Here is a 9,548-nt window from a genome sequence, read left to right as displayed (position 1 = left end):
TTAGCTCAGCGGCAAAGCGCCTGCCTGGCAAGCGCAAGGTCGTGAGTTCGGTTCCCGGTACCGGAGAAAAACCAAAAAAAAAAAAAAAGAAAAAAAAGAAAACCGTCAGAAGTATTTACATTTCTGCAGGCATACCAAAGAAAACAAAAATCTCCCTCAAAATCCCAAGCTTCTGCACCAAGTACAGTGAAGCCTGTCACAACCTCCCTCCCTCCCAGACTCCAGGATACAAACTTAATTCAAAATCTCCAAGGAAAAGGGAGATATTTTACTACTAGAAAATTAACTAAATTACTTTTTCTGGTAGACAATCTGACATCTTCAGCTAATGAGAGATCTTTATGGGTCTATTCTCTCCAGTCTCTGAGACCATGATGAAGGTACTCTAAAGTCAGTTTCCAAATTCATCGTGAAGAACATGTTTGATTGTATTTTTACATCAGCCACTGGCATCATGTGAATAAAACATGCCCCTTGTCAGACACTGCACACCTCTCAGACACATGCGCTTACACACCTGGCTCACCTCCAGCTTCTTCTCATCTGCCTTCCCATTCCTCTTACCATATTTCCCCATTCACTTCAATCAGAAAATAGCTAACTTTCCCCTACATGTATGCTTACAGAAACTTTGCTTCCCAAATAAATTAAAATTGGATATATAAAGATATTAATGTAAATAATATATAAATCAGGCATGACAGTGCACACCTGTAATCCCAGCACTCTGGCTGAGGCAGACAGATAGCAAATTAGAGCCCAGGCTGTGCAACTTAGTGAGAACCTGTCGCAAAAACACATGAAAGGCAAGCCAGGGATAAAATCCATGTACACACACATACACACACATATAGTAAAGATTCTAATTAACCTGGTTCTACTCTACAGTGTCCTTACTGTGGGTTCTGAAATCTCAACTGTTCCTAAGAATTATCTGGAGAGGTGTGGAATGCAGATTCCTGGCCTTCACACCACAGTGCAAATAGTTGAAGCCATTTGGGGCTGAAGAATCTATATTTTCAACAAGTATCTCAGAGGACTCCAGTGCTAGTGGAAAAGGAGATAATGCAATTTCTTGGACTAAACCATAATCTGAATTTGAATTCCAGCACTGTCACTAATAAGCTATGTGACTACAGGCCTAACTTCCTTGGGTCTCAGTTTACTCATCTGTAACAGAAGGGTGTTATACTCATAGCTGAGATGCCTTCCTGCTATGAAATTCTCTGGTATGTTAAAGGAAAGGGAGGTAGCTATACAAATGTGAATGATCTTGATTTTCTTACATAATAGCATTTAAAATGCACGTAAGTATTATTTATTCAAGTATTTCCACATCAAAGATAAGAAGTCTCTGACTATACCTTAAGTATGCCAGATACCTAGTTCAATGTCAAATCATAGACAGTGTCAACTGCAGATATACACAAAGTGTCCACGAAGTGTGCAATTGAAAAGATTATAGGAATCATGATTATAAGCAGTTAATTTGGATATCTTTGCAGACTTTAAAGACCACAATCTTGACATCATTACCAACGTTTCAAAAGAACCAGGGCACCAGCTAAGTGGCGCCTTTTTCAGAAGTAATTATCAGCAGCTACTTTTATCTCAGGCATTGCTTTGGGGGAGGAAAGTCTGACTTTACAAAGAGAGCTAGAAGTTGCAACCCAAGTGTCTCAACATTTTAAAAAATCTGTACAGTTTGCTGGAGCTGAGATTAAACATTTATCCTTCTCTTGCAACCGCTTTGGTTTCCAGGGAACTGACTGTTCCAGCGGAGGCAGGCTGAGGAGAGGTACATCCTCAGACGCACACAACACACACCAAAGTTTACTGAAAATTTTCAAAGTGTCTTTTTATGCCTTTAACTCAAAGATGAACACATTTCAAGGTGACCCAATCCTCCAGTGACAGACAGTGTTTTAAAAGGGCCAGAACTCTCCACTTAAACAATTTCTAGTGCTATGTTTAAATCGAATCCTCAAGGGCCCTGTCTGCTATCTCATTCACTAGTCTTTCTTTCCTGGCAGAGCCATCCCATTTTAAATGAGTGCTTGAAGTTCTTCTTCCTTCCTAATAATTAAAATCCATAGGGCTCAGATGCTGTGGGAAAAAAAAAATGTTTTTTAACTTGGCAGGCACCATGCAGGCCTTTTAATTATTTAATTATACAACAAACCCTGATGATTACTTTATGGGTTTTTTTTCTATTTATCAAAAACAGTATCAGAATAATAAGATAGTTCCATCACTTATGCTTACAAGCAAAAGGCAAAAGACTTCAAAGGTAGAAGAAAAGTAAGCTCTCGTAAGAGGATGCCCTATTTAAAGTCATAAAATATACCTAATCACATTACTGACTGTGTGTACGCTTCATACAGAGAATATGACTTTTGTTCTTTCTGCACTAGAATATGATTCTTAGCCATTATAGTATAATGGGACGGTTACACTAAAACCTAAAAATTAGGTTCCGCTATTTAAATGAAATATGCCTGGCTGCTTTTGCTCAGCGCCTCTGTAGAAATCATTCCCTGTCAGAAATGTCCTTTCCAAAATAACCTCCTTCAGATGGCCCAAGAACTCATCCTTACCATTCCTATCATGGTCCTGTTCCGTGTTTTAGCACGGTGTGTGTGACAATGGATGTGAGTGAGCTTTGGGACAGCAGAGGCCGGGTGAGGTCCCGCTGGTATCCGCGACCGTGACCAACAAGTACCAGAGTATCAGGCACTCCATGGAAGGCTTTAAAAATATTTGTGTATAAAAATGAATTTTAGGGGCTGGGGATATAGCTCAGTGGCATAAGCGCCTGCCTGGCAAGTGCAAGGTCCTGAGTTCGATCGCTGGTACAGCAAAAAAAAAAAAAAACATTAAAAATGAATTTTAAAAATTTATTCTGGCCTCTTTCCCCATCCCTTTCTATTGCCCTGAAGCACTGAAGCTGAACAACACAGGAATTTGAACCAGGTCAGGATGCTGGCACCCCCATGCCTAGAGTGGGGGGTGGAAGCCCCAAAAGGGCCACAGACAACTAGGGAATGAGGGTGGGGATAACCCACGTGGGCAGCAGTGAACGCAGTGTTTCAGATGTGGGAAAGGTGAACACCAGAACAAATCCAGTGGTGTTAGATCAGAATGGAAGGTAATCGGTGTGAATGCTTAGATTTTGAGATATATATAGAGAGAGCGAGCGAGCGAGAGAGAGAGAGAGAGAGAGAGAGAGAGAGAGAGAGAGAGAATAGGTAGATAATATAGAAGTGTTGTGTGTATACACACATGTGGGTGTGTATGTTTGTACATGTGAATGCAACACATATTTTTTTTTCAGCTCTGCCAACTCATGGGCTTAGGAACAGAGACACCCCAGTTACCATGAACAATCCTATCTTAGCTTCTAAAAGTCACTATCCACTAAAAAAAAAAAAAAAAAAAAACTCTCCCTGGAAAACTGGTAGACTCAAGTGCAGAGAGAGGAAAATTATGATATATGCCAGAAACACTTTGTTGAGTCAGAAAGTAAAGAAATTTTTTAATTATTAGGAAAAGGGCATCTCAAAAAGAAAAACCAGCTCAAAGGGGCTACCATTACCAAAATCTAAAACAACTTGAATATAAAATAAATAATCAGAGTAGCAATTATAATTCATTGGGAAAATAGGAAACCTCAAATGCACATTAAATAAACATGAAGAAAACTGAAAGTATGCAGAGAAACAGGATACTTAAATAGTTTCAAAGAACCGCCAGCAGAGTACATATTCATTACAAAGGTTAATCTAGGGATCAAAATATTAACAATAATGAGACAAATGCAAATCATGCACTGCCAACAGAGGCAATGAGAACACAGCGCCATTTCTGTGGTATTCCTGCCTAAAAAGCACAACTGTGAAAAAACATAGTGCACAGAAGCTGAGGAAACTCTACAAAATGACTGGACTGGGGCTGGGGATTTAGCTCAGCGGCACAGCGCCTGCCTGGCAAGCGTGACGTCGTGAGTTTGATTCCCGGTACCAGGGGGGAAAAAAAAACAGAAACAAAAAAAAAAATGACTGGACTGAGCCATGCACTGTGGCTCAAGCTGCAACCCCAGCACTTAGGAGGGTGAGCCAGGAGAATCAAGAGTTGAAGGTAGGTAAGGTATATAGTAAGTTCAAGGCCAGCCTGATCTACATAGTGCAACGCTGTCTCAAAACATAAAAGAACTGCCCTATCAAAAATATAAAGATATATAAGTCAATGATAGACTATGCAATTATTCCAGGCCACAGGATAGAAACAGACATAATAAAGAAAGACAATGTTCCAGGTATGGTGGTGCACACCTGTAATCCCAGCACTCAGGAGGCTGAAGCAGGAGGACTGCCACAAGTTCGAAGCCAGCCCGAGTTACACAGTGAGTTCAAGGCCAGCCTCAACTGAATAGTAAGACCCTGTCTCAAAAAAGAAAGACAGTGTGTAGTTTGTGGTTTTTTGTGTTTTGTTTTGTTTCGTTTTGTTTTTTGGTCTTTTTGAGACAGGGGGTCACTATGCAGGTCAGGCTTGACTTGTAGCCCAGGCTGGTCCCAAACTTGTAAAAAAACTTCTCATAAATCCTGTATTTAATGATGACCTCGACTCTTCCTAGCTCTGAGACATTAAGCAAGACAGTTGCTTTTGAGCCTTAGTTTTCCCTTCAAAAAATGAAAATAACATCTACCACTAAGGATGACTAGAGGAATTAAAGGCAATGTTTGTGAAAGTATCTTATGAAGCCTAAAGAACTATACTGCCAACCCTCCATATCCATGGATACCGTGCCCGTGGATTCAACTGTGTGGGCAAAATATTTGCGGGAAGAACTGCATCTGCACTGAACATACACAGAATTCTTTTGTCATTATTCCTAAGCAATACACTGCAACAACAGAAACATAGCATTTATACTTTATTAGGTATTACAAGTAATTTAGAGAGAATTTAAAGTGTACAAGGGGGATATGTATAAGTTAAATGTAAACATTATGCCATTCGATATAAGCGGCTGAAACATTTTCAAGGTTTTTGTATCTAAGAGTGTCCTGGAACTAATCTCCCATGATTCCAAGGGAAAACTAAATATATATACTAAGTATTAAGACAAAATATATTGGATTTGACACGAAACACATTAATCACTTTTATCATCTAAAAAATCTCAAGTTATCTCCACTTGAGAAATTCTCTGCAGAAATCTAAAAATTTTTACATTGCACTTACCACCTGAGCCAAGAGCTATAATTAATAGTCAAATTTTCACATGTCACATAGTGAAGAATAGGCTACCTTACTTTTTAAAAATTTATTTAAGTAGGGGTTGACTTGTAATTCAAAGATAAGCTATAATGCCCTGTGTCTCCATAAATAATAACAACAGGGGAGATCCTTAAAAGGTGATAATCAGGTTATTCTCACTTGAAATCCACGGATTTCTTAAACTGTTTAAGCCCTGTTTACAATTGAAGAGATTATAGCTTGATTGCCCAGGGAACTAGTGAGCGAAACCTGGAATTTAGAAATCTAACACAAAAATGTCACCCTACATTATAATAAAATTTGCCACTATTTAGCTCAGCTGCACAGGGCCTGGCCAGCAAGCGCAAGGTCATGAGTTCGATTCCTGGTACCGGAAAAAAAAAAAAGAAGAAAGAAAAAAAAATTGTCACTATTTCATGATTTCTACCAGAGGTTTTTACCTCAGGAACATGTAAAGAGACACAATTGGTTTTTATACACAGGAAGCTGAAGTAAGCCCAAAGACTGGAGTATGAGAGCTAGGGTTTTACAAAAACGCAAGAGATCAAACAAATAAAGAAAACCCTACTCTGATCACCTGGATTCACTCCCTGATTTCCCCCATGATTCTCTGGGGCACATCAGCACATCTAAGTGAAGCAGTCTCAAAAAAGACTGCTGAGAAAACTTGGTCCTAAAAAACTGTTTCACTGATCCCTAAACCTATTCTCATAATCCACCAAAATGTGGACTGCTCTGTTCTCCCTCAGGACTAACCTGAAGTTTCTGTGAAACAAAGTGCAATGGTGACGAATCAACTCGTGGTAATAAAACAGAAGGGCAGGGGGGCATGGCGCAGAGAAAGGTGTTCCACTCGGGTCAGCCAGGAAGCAGGGAGGAGGGAGGAGCCTGAAACAAGAATACACTACACCGTCCAGGTCACACCCCCACCCCAGTAACCTCTCATCCAGTTGGGGCCAATCTCTGATCGGCACATTCCTCCCTGACTCATCAACGGACCAATCCATTCATTAATACAGCAACCCCATGATCCAATCACCTTCCAAAAGGCCCGCCTCTCAATAAAGAGACATCCGGGGGACACTTTAGATCTAGACTCTAACAAGAGCAAAACGGTCTTCACATCACAGCTTATCAGGGTCCTTGATGACTCCAATAAGCACACAGGCACCTCAAACAGTGTTTTGTTCACTCCATCCAGTACTGGAAATCCACAGCATCGTTCCCATCTCATCTCTTTCCAGTTAAAGATCGGTTTTCAATTACTGTGTTTTTTCAGCCATCTTTTAAATGCTCATTTCTGTACACAAGAGCTTTCAGACAGATCTAGAGCAGGGACATCCTGAAACGTCTCCCAATACAACACTCCCATTTTCTGGATGTCTCCAAAGATAATCACATTTGAAAGGAAGCCATACACCTACATCCTTCGGAAGCCTCTTGAGACAACGTTAAACACTGAAGTCACAAAACTAAACTTTAATCATATTCAGAAAAAAGAAAGTGCGGTGTTTCTCTGCACCTGACCACCTACAGGGGTCCCGGTGGGAGATCAAGTGCCCCCATGCAAAAAGGAGTTCCAAAGGCATCCCTTCATTCAACACATCTCTGAAGGCCATCTGTATTGCAGAGACTATGCTAAGTGCCTGGTATAAGACACGCTTAGGAAAATAAAGAGCGTCCACTCATTTTAATAGATTGCAGGGGCATAATGGTAATACGGTACAGTACAACACTCCACCGTGCACAGAGCAGGCGGCCGTTCTCAGACTAGAGTATTCTCAGACTGCTAGAGGACAGTTTAAAACCCAGGATCACCCAGAGGACACTGCAAATCTCAGAATGCTAGAACCATCCCCTAATATTACATTAAAGAGTTTGTTTCCTATTTGGAAAAGCATCCTTCACATGTCTGAATGCTATATTACAAGAATGTTTTCCTTGAAGGGTTTTTATCATGAGAGTCAGGTTTAGTCTCAAAAGAACTCCTACTTCCTAAAAAAGGAAAAGAAAATAAAGACTATCAACTAAGCTGGATATAAACTAACATATTAACTAAGCTCAGTGCCAGGATGCTTACTTAGCATGCCTGCGACCCTGGGTTCAATTCGCAGTACCCCTTAAAAAAAGTCTGTGAACTGGAAATATAAACAGTAAGTTAAACTATAAAGACGAAGGGCTGGGGATTTAGCTCAGCAGCACAGAGCCTGCCTGGCAAGCGTGAGGTTGTGAGTTCGATTCCAGGTACCGGGAAAAAAAACCAAAAAAGAAAAAAAACTATAAAGACGAGTGAATAGATGAGTAATAACTGTACAATCCTTCTTGTGCTAACCATATTTTCTAAAATTTTTACAATAAATAAGCGTTTCTTTTTCAAGAAAGTAGCTTCGGACCAGGGATGTAGCTCAGTGGCACAAGTTTGCTTGGCAAATGCAAGGTCCTGAGTTTGATGCCTGGTACCAAAAAAAAAAAAAGTAGCCTCGTACGGGGGCGCAGTCTGTCATCCCAGCACTATGGGAAGCTAAAAGCGGATAATTCCAAATTCCAAACACCTCTACACTATTTAACTGGATCAGTCACTTCCAGACACCTCCCAAAAAAACAAAAAATCTCCCCCACAAAAGCACCTGTATGTTATATATAATTTATAGCTAATTTTTTTCAAATTAGCCCTAAAAACTTTCTGCAAAACTATTATTTGCTGAATAGTTTCTAGGAATTCCATATATCCAACACTGCATGTATCCTTTCTTTTAATCTCCAAACCAGGTGATGAATTAAGTACCTCCACAGAACTGTTACAGATACAAACTTCAGCGGAGAATCGTCATTTCACCCTAAATCACACAGCTAAAAATTAAAGATCCAGGATACAAAGGTGGCCACACTATATACTTAAACCATGAACCTTTGGTCTCCTCACGGTTTTACTACGTCTGAATTATCCATTTTTCAGAAATACGGAGCAAGTTCTCTTGACAGTAGTATTTGCATTATGCCAACAAGACGAAAACTGTTAAGAGTAACACGGGCGCCTTCGCAAACTTCCGCCAACGTCTAAAGACCGCACACGGGTTTCAACGCCACACTTCGGCGCGCGGCCCCTGCGGGACCCGGGGGCGAAAAGGACCGGCGGAAACCCGGCCCTCACGGCGCGGTTCCGTCGGGCCGTTTCCGGTCCGTGCGCGACCCGCGAGCCAGAAGGGGAAGGAGCCGGCGGGAAGATGATCTCCTACTCCCGCTGCTTCCGCAGGAACAGGCTGGACGCAAAAGCCGCGGCGTCGGCGCGCCCACGAGTGAGGCCGCGGCTGCCGCCTCTGCTTCCCACCCTGTCCAGAACCCCCAGGGACCCTGAGCCCGGGCGACGGCCGGGCGCGAGCGGCGGGCCGCTTACCAAGCTCTGTGCCGCGGCTGCGCGCGGCCATGGTGCGGGCGCGCGGCTGCAGACTGGAGCGCCGCCTCCCGGGTGCCCGCCTCCTTCCGCCTCACGCCCCGCCCCGCCGCGCAATCGCCCCGCCCCTCTCTGCTATCGCCCCGCCCACAGCGCGTGCTGGTGGATCCCAGAGGTGCAGTTCCATATCCCCGCTTTAAAATGCTTAGAACCCGCGGGGCGTGGTGGCACACGCTTGTAATCGGAGCCCTCGGGAGGCTGAGGCAGGAGAATCGCTGTGAGTTCAAGGCCAGCCTGAACTGCGTGGTGAAACGCTGTCTCAGAAAGGCAAAATGAATAAATAAAATAAAATGCTTAGAGCCAGGTGTGGTGGCGCCCACCTGTAATCCCAGCGCTCAAGAGGATCACTGTGAGTTCCAGGCCACCCTAGGCTACATAGTGAGTTCAAGGCCAGCCATGACTACATAGTGAGACCTTGTCTTAGGAAAAATAAATAAAATGCTTAGGTTCTCCAGGCCCGGTGGCGCACGCCTGTAATCCCAGCAACTGGAGGCTGAGGCAGAAGGACTGCCATGAGCTGCAGGCCAGCCTGGACTAGACAGACCATGTCTCAAAAACAAACAAAACAAAAAAGTTTAGGTCGCCAGTTTCACGTAATACAGCAGTCTGCGGTAAAACTGGTTAACTGCAAGATTGCGTAACACCAGGGAGCGCCCGCCCCGCTGATCTGAGGTCCAAGTGCAGCGCTCTGCACCCTCTGACCTGAAATGTCAGCAGTAATCCCTGAGCCTGGACGGGCAACCAGGGCACCATCAGGGCCCCAGAGAGCCCCGACTTCTAAGTGGGACTCCAGGAGACCACAGCTGTTTAGGCTGGG

General features: G+C 42.9%; 1 protein-coding gene across 2 annotated transcripts in view; it reads right to left on the bottom strand.

Moving 5' to 3' along the window:
• Dera (deoxyribose-phosphate aldolase (putative)) overlaps positions 1–8,749 on the bottom strand; it is a 111,645-nt gene extending 102,896 nt beyond the window's left edge. The window contains exon 1 of one of the 2 annotated variants that reach the window (XM_005379023.1): positions 8,675–8,749. In XM_005379023.1, the coding sequence (XP_005379080.1) occupies positions 8,675–8,705 (31 nt within the window). In that variant the 5' untranslated portion in view covers positions 8,706–8,749. The remainder of the gene's footprint in view (positions 1–8,674) is intronic. The other variant, XM_013511619.1, reaches the window with a different exon arrangement.
• Between the last annotated feature and the right edge of the window lie 799 nt (positions 8,750–9,548).

Source organism: Chinchilla lanigera, unplaced genomic scaffold (assembly GCF_000276665.1).
Source record: "Chinchilla lanigera isolate Chin_1 unplaced genomic scaffold, ChiLan1.0 scaffold00012, whole genome shotgun sequence".
NCBI lineage: Eukaryota > Metazoa > Chordata > Mammalia > Rodentia > Chinchillidae > Chinchilla > Chinchilla lanigera.
This window is presented reverse-complemented; position numbering and strand designations above follow the sequence as displayed.